General features: G+C 48.3%; 2 protein-coding genes across 13 annotated transcripts in view; one reads left to right on the top strand and one right to left on the bottom strand.

Annotated features, from left to right (window-relative positions):
- Positions 1–837: 837 nt before the first annotated feature.
- Positions 838–6,176, bottom strand: SWI5 (SWI5 homologous recombination repair protein). Its single transcript, XM_088453473.1, has 6 exons — positions 6,147–6,176; positions 5,881–5,999; positions 4,142–4,190; positions 2,342–2,463; positions 2,170–2,264; positions 838–1,312 (listed from the first exon to the last, which is right to left on the bottom strand). Exons 1-6 carry the CDS (start codon positions 6,174–6,176, stop codon positions 1,248–1,250), a joined length of 480 nt encoding a protein of 159 aa, XP_088309599.1. The 3' UTR covers positions 838–1,247.
- Positions 6,177–6,257: 81 nt separating this feature from the next.
- Positions 6,258–16,604, top strand: part of GOLGA2 (golgin A2) — a 57,992-nt gene continuing 47,645 nt past the window's right edge. For 6 of the 12 annotated variants that reach the window (XM_088453358.1, XM_088453357.1, XM_088453355.1 and 3 more), the window contains exon 1: positions 6,259–6,387. In XM_088453358.1, the coding sequence (XP_088309484.1) occupies positions 6,343–6,387 (45 nt within the window). In that variant the 5' untranslated portion in view covers positions 6,259–6,342. Of the gene's footprint in view, positions 6,388–16,604 lie in introns of all 12 variants that reach the window. The other 6 variants (XM_088453349.1, XM_088453356.1, XM_088453351.1 and 3 more) reach the window with 2 other exon arrangements.

Below are 16,604 nucleotides of genomic sequence, written 5' to 3'. Positions count from 1 at the left end.
ATATAAAATATAGATAGTGATATAGGCAAGAAAAATTGTGAAAATAAAATTAAAACCAAGTGTCCGCCTGTAACACAATTATTTTTATTCTCCGATAGTTATTTACAGGGTTGCATAAAATTGATTTAAAAAAAAAAAAAAAAAAAAAAAGTTTCAAATTTGTAAACGTTTATTCTTTAAAAAAATGTAATAAAAATAAAATCCTATTTAAATCAAATAAATCGTTTTTTTTTATTAAAAAAAAAATAAATATAGAAAATCCAATTTTATGCTACCCTTTTTTAAGAAAAAAAAAACTGCAATATATCAACTATAAAACTAAATAGAGAAAACACACCGAGTAATAAAAACACATTACAAATAACTTATTTCTATTGTGTTTTCTCCATTTAGTTTTATAGCAGATATATTGCATTTTTTTTTCTTAATAAAGATGTTATAATCTGTCTCTTATTCAGCTTAGCTCCTAGTGGCTACCCTTACGCTGTAATATGATATATCGGCACGATTGGCTGTGTGTACGGGTGACCCGCTCGACCGCCCGTATACATGCTGCAGGTGACTGACATCTCAACTGGGTGGGCATATTCAAAAACCCGCCCAATTGTGATGTCAGCGCTAACAGTGCAGACACATCGGCAGAACGATTGGCAAGTGTGAATGCACGTACCAAACGTTAGATAGGTCAGCTAATGTGTACCCAGCTTTAGTCAATGCTGCAGCTGCCTAGCGTCTCTAACAGCCTGGGTCGACATTAAAAAAAAGAAATCTCCATTTTAAAGAGCATTTGCCTTAAACTGTATTAAAATGCCTAGCTACATTAAAAAGACACACGCACACATTTATTTATATTTTATTTTTCATAAACAAAATATATAAATACATATTTGATATGAAAGTGAAACAATCCATCCCACGACTTTGTTTCGCTGGAAGGATTCATACATTTTATTTTGGTAACATTCCAAGCCATCAATGTCCTGCCTATTGGGGTTACACTACAACACCCATCCAAACAGCCAGTGGCTTGCAAAGCCTGGTAACATTTGTAGCTCGACAACAAGTAGAGAACATCCAGAGCTCGCTGCATTGGTCCAAAAATGTAAACCAAATGGTTTGTTTGGTATTGTTCGCTATCCTAAAGTCATGTATTGAGTAGAATGAACCTCTAGGATCTGCACAGGGGCAGTGTTGCAAAAGGCACCAAAGCGTAACAAGCTGCGCTCATCTTCCAAACAGATTCATCCTCAGTCTTCCAAATCCATGCCGAACTCAGCATAGAGATCTTTGGTTGTGACTCCCCTGAGAAGAGCTGTTTGCAAAGAGAATTAAATGACTATCAGAAAGATAATAACCCACTGCCTGCTTTTGATTACGTTTTCATTATCAATATTTTGGACATAGAGGGCCTAATTCAGACCCGCTCGTGAGCACTGAGCGCTCGCAAGCAGGTCGATGTTGGTCAAGTGCGCATGCACACGAGGGAGCCGGCTCCGTCGTGCGCATGCGCGAGACCCAGATAGCGACGTCCAAGCCATCGCTATGGGTCTCGCTACAAAGGGGGCGTGCTGTCGATGGTGAGTGACAGCATGCCCCCTTTGGTGGGAGTGCTGGGGGCGTGGCTGCCCAGACAGAGGCGTTCCCATGGGAACGTCTACCGTCTAGGGCCGGCCCCACTGACCTCACAAGTGAAGTCAGTGGGAGTGCTTTTGGCTCTGATAGAGCCGAAAGCACTCCAGGGCTTGCGGCAGACGAGACCCTACCACAAGGGTCTCGTCGCAAGCCCGATGGTCGCGAAGGTCTTGACCATCGCGACCATTTTTTTGGCCGCTCGCTATAGCTGTGGGTGGTCACCCACAGCTATACGAGCGGTCAGGAGGCCGCTCTAAAATCAGGAAGGACGGCCCTGATTCAGAGCGAGCGCTCTGTCAGAGCGTCCGGCTCTGAATCAGGGCCAGAGTCCCCAATACAAGACGCAAATCCAAATAAATTTACTATGGTTTGACAACACTAAACTCGCAGTGCAGGCATAAAAAACAGGTGTCGGCCAAACATTCCTCCGTCTCAGAGGCTGCGGCAACCGATTGGTCCTGAAAAGCTACGATATGCAAAACCTTTAAACCAATGTCTAATTTAAAGCAAATGATGACGTCACAGTGAATGTCTTACCCAGCCGGCCTAATAGCATCTGTCCTGTATCCTTTAACTCATTGTACTGGTGAAGGAGGGAGATGTGTTTGTCTAATTCTGCAAGATGGCAACCTCTGTCATGAAAGACAAGACACTCTGGTTAGAAAGCACTATAGAAGAACATGACATATGAAAATGTGAATATATTTACTCTGACTCCAGTTGTGCTATTTCCTTATCTAGAAAGGCTTCCTTCTGCTTCAGATCGGAGAGGTCTCTTTCCGGGGGGTCCTCATGGGCTCCGGCAGACTGGCTGAGATTGGGAGACTGAACCTGGTGAAAAAGTCGAGGTGTGAGAACCTGGGGGTCAAACATATCCCGCAATTCAGTCACTACCCTCCACAGGAATGATCTGTCGCCGGGCTTCTAGCATAAGATCACGGAAACGGCCTCAGGGATCAACTGGGAAATGATCCAATGAAAAAAAAAACCATCAGCACCATAGTCGGGTTTGAGACAGATTTATTGAACCAACTGTATTCTACCATACTGCGACTGAAACAGACATGACGGGAAGAACCCAACACGTCTTACTTTATTGCCCAATTGTTTTCAGTCAATTTTGCTTTCAATTTTAAAATGAAAGAATTCAGGCTAAATTGATCTTAAAAGCATTAAAATAAAAGGCCTAATTTAAACCCGGTTATTGTAACTGAAAAATAAAATGCGAACAGCAAGATCAGGATTTTACCATGCAGTGGAAATGGGTCAAGCGTCACGCCAAGGCCCTGTTTTGGAAGCACAAGGTGCCCATACTAAGAGGCATTATAGAATACCATAGAACACTGCTAGCCAACCAACAAGAATTTAGGAAATCTACTCAGTTGTGGTAATGTGACTGTAACTCATAGACATGCACAGCCTATGGTAGACAAACACTTTAGGGTATATTTACTAAAGTGCGGGTTTTTAGAAGCGGAGGTGTTGCCCATAGCAACCAATCAGATTCTACTTTACATTTATCTAGCACCTTCTAGAAGATAATAGCTAGAATCTGATTGGTTGCTATGGGCAACATCTCCACTTCTAAAAACACGCACTTTAGTAAATATACCTTCACCGTAACTGTACCATCACCGATGCTACACCTGATGAAAGGTACTTAAAACAGGTTTGTATTAACTAGAAATAATAAACAGGATGTAGTTATGAGCCGGTCTCAATCCCGACACTACAATTCCGGAAAGGGATTTAACATAGGCGTCGAAATACCGATGCCTATGTTAATCCCGATGCCAGGACCTCGACAGGATGCCGGACCGATCGTCCAGCGCCGGAGGTAAGTAGTGATGTAGCCGGGGATGGGGGGGGGGGGGGGGTTAGGTTTAGAAACTTAGGCACTCCCCCCCCCCCCCCCAGGAGGGTTAGGTTCAGGATGCGGGGAGGTGGGGTTAGGTTTAGGCACTTATGAGGGGAGGCTAGGGTTAGGCACTAGGAAAGGAGGTTAGGCACCCTTAAAGGAGGGTTAGGGGGGGGAGAGGGGAGGGGTAGATTACTTACCTCCGCTGTTGGGATTTCCTCTGCGTCGGCCTAGCGCTGTTGGGCTACACAGCCACCGGCATTTCAATCTCATTCCCTAATAAACAATATACCACTTTAAAGCCACAATGAAGCGTCTATTTACTAGAACAGTGGTTCTCAAACTCGGTCCTCAGGACCCCACACAGGTCACGTTTTCCAGGTCACCCAGCAGGTGCACAGGTGTATTCATTACTCACTGACACATTTTAGAAAGATCCACAGTTGGAGCTAATTATTTCACTTGTGATTCTGTAAGGAGCCCTGGAAAACATGCACTGTTTGGGGTCCTGAGGTCCGAGTTTGAGAACCTGTGTACTAGAATATAAGTAACAGGAATGTTTCTTACTCTGCTTTATTTCTGGGTGGACAACATACGTTATAAAGGAGAAGGATGAACATTATGTTTGTGGTGATATCATATAGTACTTACAGGAGACTTAAATCCAGTGTTGCAATTTCTGCGGATTCCCAGCGGCGTTCTAGGTTAAAACAGACGACAATGACCAGGACATAGGCATGTAAATAGTCCTTAAGGTCAGTATGAAACACAACCTTTGTAATACATTAACGTCAAATATTGGTTTAAGTTTCTTATGAAGGAGCTTATTAGGTTAGGTTTGAAATGGGAAATATTTTTCCTGATCATTCGTCCTAATCCAGATAAAGGTTACAGCAGCCACCTATTATAGAAAACAATAGGGTGCACTGATCTAAGATCCCAATGCAAATACCATGTAAAATATCTCACAATGTGTTTGCTGGGACGCGACAGGGGATACGAAGGGTTAATACTTTTTGGTTTACTATTATTTTTTGGGGGGTGGGGGAGGGGGGATGGGACGGGATACTTAATACATATGAGTTGCTTACAAATACAGATCTCCATATTAAAAAATAGGAGTTTCAAGGCCATCTGGAAAAAGGAATACAGTTGAATGTTCCTTTTTTTTTTTTTTCAAGGTACTGTCTTTCTCAAATTCGTACAATTCAAGAAAACAAACTGCTAATGCAATGGTTGACAAGTACTGTAGCAAACAATGAAACAGAAGATAAAAGGGCTCTTGCAATCATAAGGATATAAGTGAAACATTATACTAGGGAGATCTTGTTTTCTACAGTGGATTGTATGCGATCGTAGTGTAAAATGACGCTGTGTGAACTTGTACCCATCTACTTTCTATGGAAGCAGAGAAATTCAAGCACTGCCTAGGGACCTAAGACACAGAGGGGCTCATGTAGAGTTGAATGGAATATGTACCTATATGGCAAACGTTAAAGCACAATGGATTATGTTGGCACTATATAAGTAATTGTTAATAAATAAAAAATAAATGCGCCCCCAAAAAGCTGAATGTTGCATACCTTGCAGAGGTATGCAACATTCATACATCGCAACATCGTGCAGCTATGCAAGGGTGGCTTGGTTTACACTAGGAGAGAGGAGTAGTATATCTGGTTTATTAAAGGAGTATGTAGCGGACTGCAATAGCGGTAAATGATAAAGTGTGTAGTACACAAATCACGGTATGTTCCGTCTGTGTCCGGGCAGCATTAGTAGAATATATTAAACTATTTAAAAGTTACTTAAAACACAAATTCAAAACAAAGTCAACTAAAGTCAAACATCTGTCATATTCCCATTTAAAAGATTATATGGGAATCTGTTTTTATGCTTCGGATCAATTGCAAATATCAACGTATTAATGCAAATTGATCACAGTGGTGCTACTACCAGTATGGGTGGGAGGGATTCAGAAACTCAGCCAATCAGAAGTGGCTGTACATCACCATCTTCATGAGCTCATACGTTGTGCCAGTGGTTGAGAACCTGCGAATGCGCCTTTCTTATGGACTGCACGGGGTGCATTTGCGAGAGCACTCCCTTACTGCACTGTGCCCATGCTTGCACACCCCACCACTCTCCTCTCTAAGCTTAGAGGAGCCATAAGGGCAAAATGCGTCGGGCTGCCATAGGGAGGAACACGCTTGTAAATTTTTATTTCATAGTAAAAAAAAACAACATAATCTGCATAAATAAAATAAAAAGCAAAGTTTGTTTATATCCAACTCTACATGATCCTCTGAATGGGGGTGATGGGGGGGAGGTCTGTATATTAGGAAGTCACTCTGCACTGATGGGAATCTACAGAAAGACTGGCCATAGCTCACCTGTAGGGTCTGTTCCTGGGAGTGAGGAAGGAAGCCTGGCTGGGTCCCCTCTGGGGAAGCCCTGAGCCCCTGGGTGACTCCAGCCTGGTGCTGCTCCTGCAGTAAGTTACTAATAGAAACTGTGATCAGCCTCAGTCTGACATTTACTGCAATGAGCTATGCACACCCTGTGTCAGCTGACTGGTCACATGATCATACTGATAAGGGAGGGGCCAGTGGGAGTGCCCACACAGCTGTCACCGCGTATGACACGCCCCTATACTGACACATGCTCTCTCTCTCTCTCTCATTTGCATGTCCGGGAGAGTAATGATGACAGAGGCGTAACGGCCACGCCCCTGGGACCGTCCCCCCTGGCATGGTGATTGGTAAAGCTGGCAGTGACGTCACGGCCGCGCACGGATCGGGGGCGCGCGGCGCGGGGCATTGTGGGCGCGCGGTGACGTGTTCGCCGGACCCAGGATGGCTGACGACAGGCAGCACAAGCTGGCAGCGGCCCGGAGGAAGGTAAGCTCGGTTACCCGGCCATAGACACGGCGTGCCCGGTCTCTGCCATAGGCAGCTGGAGTCCGGGAATGGGCAGCTTGAGATACGTCCAATTGGTGTTGGGAGGTGTAAGGAGTATGCGGGTGACAGTTGAGGCAGGGAGTGGGGTTGAGATGGCGCTGGCAGTGCGGGAGAGAGGTCCACAGGCCTTGGCGCAGGGGGAGTGACAGGCAGGCACATTATGGGTTCAGGGGTGACAGGCCATGTACGGGCTCTGGGATGGGGTGAAGGGGGGGTGACAGGCCATGTACAGGGATAGGGAGGAGGGGGTGACAGGCCATGTACAGGGATAGGGAGGAGGGGGTGACAGGCCATGTACAGGGATAGGGAGGAGGGGGTGACAGGCCATGTACAGGGATAGGGAGGAGGGGGTGACAGGCCATGTACAGGGATAGGGAGGAGGGGGTGACAGGCCATGTACAGGGATAGGGAGGAGGGGGTGACAGGCCATGTACAGGGATAGGGAGGAGGGGGTGACAGGCCATGTACAGGGATAGGGAGGAGGGGGTGACAGGCCATGTACAGGGATAGGGAGGAGGGGGTGACAGGCCATGTACAGGGATAGGGAGGAGGGGGTGACAGGCCATGTACAGGGATAGGGAGGAGGGGGTGACAGGCCATGTACAGGGATAGGGAGGAGGGGGTGACAGGCCATGTACAGGGATAGGGAGGAGGGGGTGACAGGCCATGTACAGGGATAGGGAGGAGGGGGTGACAGGCCATGTACAGGGATAGGGAGGAGGGGGTGACAGGCCATGTACAGGGATAGGGAGGAGGGGGTGACAGGCCATGTACAGGGATAGGGAGGAGGGGGTGACAGGCCATGTACAGGGATAGGGAGGAGGGGGTGACAGGCCATGTACAGGGATAGGGAGGAGGGGGTGACAGGCCATGTACAAGGTCTGGGAGGAGGGGGTGACAGGCCATGTACAAGGTCTGGGAGGAGGGGGTGACAGGCCATGTACAGGGTCTGGGAGGAGGGGGTGACAGGGCCATGTACAGGGTCTGGGAGGAGGGGGTGACAGGGCCATGTACAGGGTCTGGGAGGAGGGGGTGACAGGGCCATGTACAGGGTCTGGGAGGAGGGGGTGACAGGGCCATGTACAGGGTCTGGGAGGAGGGGGTGACAGGGCCATGTACAGTGTCTGGGAGGAGGGGGTGACAGGGCCATGTACAGGGATAGGGAGGAGGGGGTGACAGGCCATGTCCAGGGATAGGGAGGAGGGGGTGACAGGCCATGTCCAGGGATAGGGAGGAGGGGGTGACAGGCCATGTACAGGGCCAGGGAGGAGGGGGTGACAGGCCATGTACAGGATCTGGGATGGGGAGGAGTGGGTGACAGGGCCTGAGGTGGGGGTGACAGGCCATGTACAGGGATAGGGATGGGGAGGAGGGGGTGACAGGGCCTGAGGTGGGGGTGACAGGCCATGTACAGGGATAGGGAGGAGGGGGTGACAGGCCATGTACAGGGCCTGGGATACGGCGAAGGGGGTGGCAGGCCATGTACAGGGCTTGGGGTGGGGAGGAGGGGGTGACAGGCCATGTACAGGGCTTGGGATGGGGAGGAGAAGGTGACAGGCCATGTACAGGGATAGGGATGGGGAGAAGGGGGGTAACAGGCCATGTACAGGGCTTGGGATGGGGAGGAGGGGGTGACAGGCCATGTACAGGGATAGGGAGGAGGGGGTGACAGGCCATGTACAGGGTCTGGGATACGGCGAAGGGGTTGCCGGCAGGCCATGTACAGGATCTGGGATGGGGAGGAGGGGGTGACAGGGCCTGAGGTGGGGGTGACAGACCATGTACAGGGATGGGGAGGAGGGGGTGACAGGGCCTGAGGTGGGGGTGACAGACCATGTACAGGGATGGGGAGGAGGGGGTGACAGGGCCTCAGGTGGGGGTGACAGACCATGTACAGGGATGGGGAGGAGGGGTGACAGGGCCTCAGGTGGGGGTGACAGACCATGTACAGGGATGGGGAAGAGGGGGGGTGACAGGGCCTGAGGTGGGGGTGACAGACCATGTACAGGGATGGGGAGGAGGGGGTGACAGGGCTTGAGGTGGGGGTGACAGACCATGTACAGTAAATGTAATATGTAACTATCAGAGTGTTTGGGGATAGCGTTAAGAATAAACAGAAATGTGAAGTATTCCCTGATCATTTATGTGCTAAAGGGTGGTATTCAATGTTATAGTGCGCCCGATCTCACGTCTAAAGTGACAGGAGATCGTGGGGCGCTATTCAATTATTGCAGTTTTTCGCGCTGATCGCGCCCAAAGTGGTCGGGTTATGCCACGTAAAGCGGCTACACGTGACCAAAGTGTTGGGCACTACCGTGAAAAGTGATGTTTGGGCGCCCAAATGTGTCACTTTTTCCCATTTCAGCTCGCACTCTGCTGGGTTTGCGAGTTGAAATGGTGCGCCGGCAGCTGATTGCGCCCGACAGGAGAAACAATTGAATAGCTCCTGTTGGGCGCGTACAGGGGCATAACAATTGAATATGCCCTTAGTGTCAATAAATAGAACAAAGTCACTAACATAAATAATAAACAATAATGGTAAAACTGAAAAAAAAAAGTAAAAAGTATATAAATCCTAGCATTTGTGAGACAGCCTCTAATAGCTAAGGCATTAGACCTGGAGCGTTAGAGTAACTTCCACTTCGCTTTGGAAGGATTATCATTTCATTTTTGCAAGTCCGGTTCTCCACAAATGGCCTATTGTCCTATTAAAGAATACTGTGTTTCTTCTGCATTCTAGGAAAGGCTGGGGCTGGAGAACCCTAACTACTCATTTGTCGAGGTTGCTTTTGACAGCTTTGTTGTTCCCACTGATTTGCTTGTTCACTTGTTCTTAAAACTGTAACTATTCTCCTGCAAACAATGGGCTTGTGGGTTGCTGACATCTTGCTCACACTTGCAGGGATATTTACTGTAAGTGGTTGGGGCCTGTGCATAAAGGCGTTATGCTCACACATTCTTGAAGCCAGGTAAAGGCCTTTTTAATTATTTTGTTAAAGAATGGAATGACATTTCAACATTGCATGCTGTGTTTATGGGTGATAACTGTTGTATACCCCTTTCACACTGCCAGCAATAACCCAGGTTATTTCACGTGAACGTGCAGCAACCGGGTTACTGTGCAGTTTGAAAGGGCCCAGTTGAAATGACCTGGGTCGAGCGACCCGGCATTTCAACCCAGGTAACTAGCAGGGTTGAACACCGGTGTAACCCACCTCGCCGTGCAGTGTAACCGGGTGACCCGGGTCCTGTTCACAGCATAGAAAGAGCTGGCACTTGGAGGTGATCTCATCTCCTAGTGCCGGCTCGGCATGTGATGGCAGTGATGTCATCGACCTGGCGATAAGCCGGGACGGGCCGCCAGTCTGAAAGGGGTCTCACTTGGGATGGACCCGTGTACAAAATCTCGGGTACGACCAGGGAATGTGGTATGAAAGGGGTATGATTCAGAGATTTATGTCAGTACGATATTTCCCTAAATCTCCGATGTTTTTTGATGTGCGCAGAAGCTGCGCTGCACATGTGCAGGTCACGTCCATGCTGCTGGCGTTTGGGGGCGGCGATGTTGAGCGTTGCAGCGAACGGGGCCACATCGGCCCCATTTTCTGGGCATGTCGAAGTCAGTGCTGCTTCACTGGCCCTGGTAGCGTGTTTTTGGCGGATATCCTTATAACCAGATGTCCGATGGTCACGCAGTTGATCTGATGGCTGCGGCGGTGGACACAGCATCGGATCCGAGAAGCCGGCATTGAGCGTCTTTTTACTTAGATGCCTCTGCATATTTTAGCACAGCAGTACGAAGATGCAGCGGCTGTTCCGTAAGTCTCTGAAGCAGACCCATAGTACACTATGGGGCATATTCAAAAGTCTGTCATTTTCGCCAGTTTCACTTATCCCCATATTCAATTACAAAGACTTTTTCGCAGGTGCGAAAAGTCTTTGTTAACAAACGGGGATAAGTTTTCACCACTGTTTAGGTGGCGAAAAAAAAGTGCAGAATTGGGGTTTTGGGGTGCAGAATAATTACAAAAAATAGCCTGCAGCCTTTGGAATGTCCCATTAAAGGAATCTGTGTAAATTTTTTTAAAAAAAAGTTCCTCAGGACAGTCCAAAAAAAGGTAAAAACAAACTTCTAAACTAGCTAAATTGATTCCGGATGGGTTCCCAAATATGCGACAAGTGTTTTCTAGAATGCGGGTGGTTGCGGCAGGTGGATTTTTGAAGAATTTTAAAATCTCACTTTAGGAACTTAAAAATATGCTTGCACCCATTTTCATGTACCCCAAATTTGATGGGACTAGTTATTTAAAAAAAAAAAAACGCTTAAGTGCTATTCTTCACCACTTCTTCAAAGTCGCATTTATGCACCTGCCGCGGCTATTTAAAAACCCCAATTACCTTCAGCAGGCTAAATCGGGGTACCCATAGTGATCCCCCATGTCAGACCATGTTCTAGGGCAGGGATGGACAACCTCAGGCCCGGGGGCCATATAAGACCCGCAGAATCATTTGGTCTGGCCCTCTAAGCTATTTTCTCCTAGCCTCATCTGGCTAGCAGGGTGCTTAGAATGGCATACTGCAGCCAGAATCTATGCAGCAGTACCGCCTGGAGCATCCTTAGGACGCTTCAGACGGTTACACTGCTGCCCTTACAGCTCCCCGGAGTATCCTGAGGATGCTTCGAGCATTGCTGAAATCAACGGTGATTGTGACCCCACAATCGTGTGATGTCACATGGAGGGGGCGTTGCCTGCACCAGGCCCGCAAATAATGTTCTATATATCAAAATGGCCCTCGGCAGAAAAGAGGTTCCCCACCCCTGTTCTAGGGGGTGACAGGCTGATTTCCCCTAAACTGAAAGGACTTTTCAATACTTACCTTTCCGCCGGGTGCCATTTCGCTGATTCCTAATTGAATGCGGTGATAAGCGGGCACGCGCCCGATATTTTATCCCAGCAAAAAACGGCGATGATGGCGAAAAGTCCGACCTCCGACTTTTCGACTCAAATTGAATATGGCCCTATGCTGCAAGGGGAGTTTGAGAACACACTATCCACGCTCGGACATAACTATAATAAGTGTAATATGTGACTGCCTTAATTTTGGCTCCGCATCCCATCCAACCATATGTGTATTTTTACTAGAGCAGTACTTAGACGTGTTCCTACATCAGTTGTAGTATATAGGCAAATGTTAGAGAGATGTCCATTGTCAGTGTCTTTAAATAAGTTGTTAGCGTATAGTTACCTAGCTGTCATGGAGGATGGGCATACATCAGGGCTTGACACATTTTTCTAAAACCTAGGAGCCAGGATGAAAGTGTAGGAACCAGACCCCCCCCCCCTTTCCCCAGGGCAGCATTACTGAGCACTTACGCCCCAGGCAACCAACCCCCATGGCCACACCACTAACTGGGTACCCCAGGTAAACCACCCTCCCACAGCCACATTATTGAGCAGCTAACCCGCCTCTCCAGGCAACCAACCCCCAGAAAGACCACCCCTCCGCAGCCAAAAAACCCCGGGCAAGCAAAGCCACCGCCTGCAGTGGGTGAACTAGAGAGTGGTGAGCCCAGATTCAAGAATATGCTTTGGTCCCCCCTCTGCAGTGCCCCCAGTAGTGGTCCCCCCCTCTGCAGTGCCCCCAGTAGTGGTCCCCCCCTCTGCAGTGCCCCTATGCAGTGCCGCCAGTAGTAGTCCCCCTATGCAGTGCCGCCAGTAGTAGTCCCCCTATGCAGTGCCGCCAGTAGTAGTCCCCACTATGCATTGTCCTTAGTAGTGCCCCCCTATACAGTACCCTAGTAATACCTCCCCTTATGCAGTGCCCCTAGTAGTGGCCTGTAACCCCTATGCAGTGCCCCCAGTAGTGGTCCCCATATATAGTGCCCCCAGTAGTGGTCCCCCTATGTAGTGCCACTTTATTCAGTGCCCCCAGAAGTGGTCCCCCCTATGCATTGCCCCCAGTAGTGGCTCCTGTAGTGGGCGCAGCGGCAGTCAGTGAGAGTCTAACAGACTCTCATTGGCTGTCACTCAAAGCAAACACACAGCTGCCGGCGCCGGCGGCTGTGTGTTTGTCAGTCACTGTGTAGCGCTGACCGAACTCCGTCAGCGCTACACGCGCGGTGCAGTCTGTGTCACAGAGACGCAGACTGCCCGTGTCCCGCATGGCGCTGTGGCCCGGGGGGCACATGGCACCCTGCCCCCCGGCCCAGCCCGCCACTGACTACAGGGCCCGGGGGTTGATGAAAATCTGGTCGCCAGGCAACCAAATCTGGTCGCCATGGCGACCTGGCTCCCGGGTTTTGTCGAGCTCTGGCTTACATTACATAATGCCATAAACTTCCACCAACTTTATTCCAGATATTTTATTGCATAAATCAAAATGTAATGATCAGACTCTCCCTCAGCCTCCACATCTTTACAAGCTTTCTGACACCCCTTCTATTTACTAGCACCTACCCTACTGTATAATACACCTCTAGTACACATTTCCTGCTCACTTATTTACTAGCACCTACCCTACTGTATAATACTCCCTCTAGTACACATTTCCTGCTCTCACTTATTTACTAGCACCAACCCTACTGTATAATACTCCCTCTAGTACACATTTCCTGCTCTCACTTATTTACTAGCACCTACCCTACTGTATAATACTCCCTCTAGTACACATTTCCTGCTCTCACTTATTTACTAGCACCTACCCTACTGTATAGTACTCCCTCTAGTACACATTTCCTGCTCACTTATTTACTAGCACCTACCCTACTGTATAGTACTCCCTCTAGTACACATTTCCTGCTCACTTATTTACTAGCACCTACCCTACTGTATAATACTCCCTCTAGTACACATTTCCTGCTCACTTATTTACTAGCACCTACCCTACTGTATAATACTCCCTCTAGTACACATTTCCTGCTCACTTATTTACTAGCACCTACCCTACTGTATAGTACTCCCTCTAGTACACATTTCCTGCTCACTTATTTACTAGCACCTACCCTACTGTATAATACTCCCTCTAGTACACATTTCCTGCTCTCACTTATTTACTAGCACCTACCCTACTGTATAGTACTCCCTCTAGTACACATTTCCTGCTCTCACTTATTTACTAGCACCTACCCTACTGTATAGTACTCCCTCTAGTACACATTTCCTGCTCACTTATTTACTAGCACCTACCCTACTGTATAATACTCCCTCTAGTACACATTTCCTGCTCTCACTTATTTACTAGCACCTACCCTACTGTATAGTACTCCCTCTAGTACACATTTCCTGCTCTCACTTATTTACTAGCACCTACCCTACTGTATAATACACCCACTAGTACACATTTCCTGGGGTGTAGTAGGTAATCCCAACAGCGTAAGCCCGGCAGAGGTGAAGATCCCGATCGCTGAATAAGGTAAGTATACCAACCCTATTCTACCCCCTAACTCTCCCTTCGGGTGCCTAAGCCGGTATACAATCGGAAAGCCGACTGCCTTAATACTGGCAGCCGGCTTCCCGACTGTCATATCCCGGCGAGGGATGAAATGCCGGGCGTCTAGATGTAGACGCCTGACATTTCCCCGACGCCGGGAGACCGGCGCCCGGCATCCCGATCGAAGGGATGCCGGGCGCCGCGAGCGGACAGCCGCGCGGGGGGGGAGGGTTAGGTTTAGGGCACCCGGGGGGGACTTAGGGTTAGGCACTCCCTCGGGAGGGTTAGGCTAGGGGGACTTAGGGTTAGGCACCCCCGGGGGGGACTTAGGGTTAGGCACCCCCGGGGGGGACTTAGGGTTAGGCACCCCCGGGGGGGACTTAGGGTTAGGCACCCCCGGGGGGGACTTAGGGTTAGGCACCCCGGAAGGGGGGGGGGGTTTAGGGTTAGGCACTTGGGGGGGAGGTTAGGCATCCCTAAAGGAGCGTTAGGGGGTTAGATTAGTTACTACTTATCCACGATCGGGATTTCCAGCGCTGTTGGGCCTCCGCTGCCGGGAACTCTGCTGTTGTTGGCCGGCAGTATTTCATACCGATTCCCCTAACCTCCCCCCAAGTGCCTAAACCTAACCCCCCTGTCCCCGTAGCCTAAACATAAGTCTCCCGGGGGGTGCCTAACCCTACCCTACCACCCCTTCTCCTAGCCCAATGTTGGCTAACCTTGACACTCCAGCTGTTATGGAACTACATAACCCAGCATGCACTGCTACAGTTTTGCTATTAGGGCATGCTAAAACTGTGGCATGGCATGCTGGGATATATAGTTCCACAACAGCTGGAGTGTCAAGGTTAGCCAACACTGTCCTAGCCTAACCCTCCCGCGGGGTAGCCCTGACACCTAAAACGCGCCCGGATTATCATCATTATTATCATCGGTCTCCCGGCGCAGGTCTAATGACAGGCGTCGGCTTTTCGACGCCTGTCAGTACTTTGCCGGGATTACACAGTCACAAACAAACATAGAGAAAAGACAAGATTTTATCAGGTGCACTTATTGACCCTATAAGTGCACCTGATAAAATCTTGTCTTTTCTCTGTTTGTTTGTCACTGTGATATTTACAAGATCTTAAGGTAGCGCCTTCACCTATATCATAAATACAAATTTAATAAAAGAAGTGAAGTTGCAGGGTCCCCTAAATTAATGGGAAAATCTCTCTGGAATGGAGAATTTGTAAATATATTGGTGCGAGATCCCATTCTTTGTTAGTTTATAGGGATTACACAGTCGGGAAGCCGGCGGTCGGCATTTTGACCGTCTACTTCCTGACTACATCCCATTTCCTGCTCTCACTTATTTACTAGCACCTACCCTACCTCACACAAGTACATACTTTCTGCTATCACACTTATTTACTAGCACCTACCCTCCTCACACAAGTACATACTTTCTGCTATCACACTTATTTACTAGCACCTACCCTCCTCACACAAGTACATACTTTCTGCTATCACACTTATTTACTAGCACCTACCCTCCTCACACAAGTACATACTTTCTGCTATCACACTTATTTACTAGCACCTACCCTACCTCACACAAGTACATACTTTCTGCTATCACACTTATTTACTAGCACCTACCCTACCTCACACAAGTACATACTTTCTGCTATCACACTTATTTACTAGCACCTACCCTCCTCACACAAGTACATACTTTCTGCTATCACACTTATTTACTAGCACCTACCCTCCTCACACAAGTACATACTTTCTGCTATCACACTTATTTACTAGCACCTACCCTCCTCACACAAGTACATACTTTCTGCTATCACACTTATTTACTAGCACCTACCCTACTTCACACAAGTACATACTTTCTGCTATCACACTTATTTACTAGCACCTACCCTCCTCCCATCTATAATACTCACTAGTACATACCTGTTGCTGTGACACTTATTTACTAGCACCTGCCCTACTGTATAATACTCACCCTAGTACACACTTGCTGCTCTCACTTATTTACTAGCACCTACCCTACTACCATCTTTAATACTCACACTGGTGCACAGTTGCTGCTATCACACTTATTTACTATAGCCTCCCCCATTACCAAAAAAAAAAACTTGCGCAGGTGCACACTTGTTGCTGTCACACTTATTTATTACTAGCTGGGATTCCTGGCGTTACCCGGATTGAAGACTGGACCCTGAAAAACACCTGCAGCCTTTTTTTTTTTTTTTTTTTACAGTGACCTCGCCTATAACCTGGAAAACTGTGCAAATTAGGAGTAAATGACAGCGCAGGCAGTGTATTCTCATACCGTTTGGAACGGGGTATATCGGGAGCTTAGCGACTTACAGAACAGAAATCAGTATAGCTTCCAAAATCACTTGGTTTCAGAACTCACTGTAGAACAGAGGGGATGATTCTTCTGCAGACATATATGCTATCGCAGCTGCTAACGTGATGGCATCTGCAATATGTTAATGCAGCAGGAGGCGTTACGCCTCCTGCATGCATTGTTGATCAGAGCTGCTTCTAAGGATGCAGCATCGTATAATGTGCAGTTCCTTCGGCTGGTTGCGTAACCATGGGGTCACGCAAGCCGGCAGCCGCAAATAAGTAAAAGAGCTGACGGAGATCCTGGCCTCTCCACTCCCCCCAACCCAACAGCGGCGACACGCCTCCCTTTTGGGAAACTGAGGACGTTGCCTCCG

The sequence above is a fragment of the Taudactylus pleione genome, unplaced genomic scaffold (genome assembly GCF_031769625.1).
Source record: "Taudactylus pleione unplaced genomic scaffold, aTauple2 ptg000579l, whole genome shotgun sequence".
Classification (NCBI taxonomy): domain Eukaryota; kingdom Metazoa; phylum Chordata; class Amphibia; order Anura; family Myobatrachidae; genus Taudactylus; species Taudactylus pleione.
Note: the sequence above shows the minus strand (reverse complement) of the source record. Positions and strands in the feature narration are given on the sequence as shown.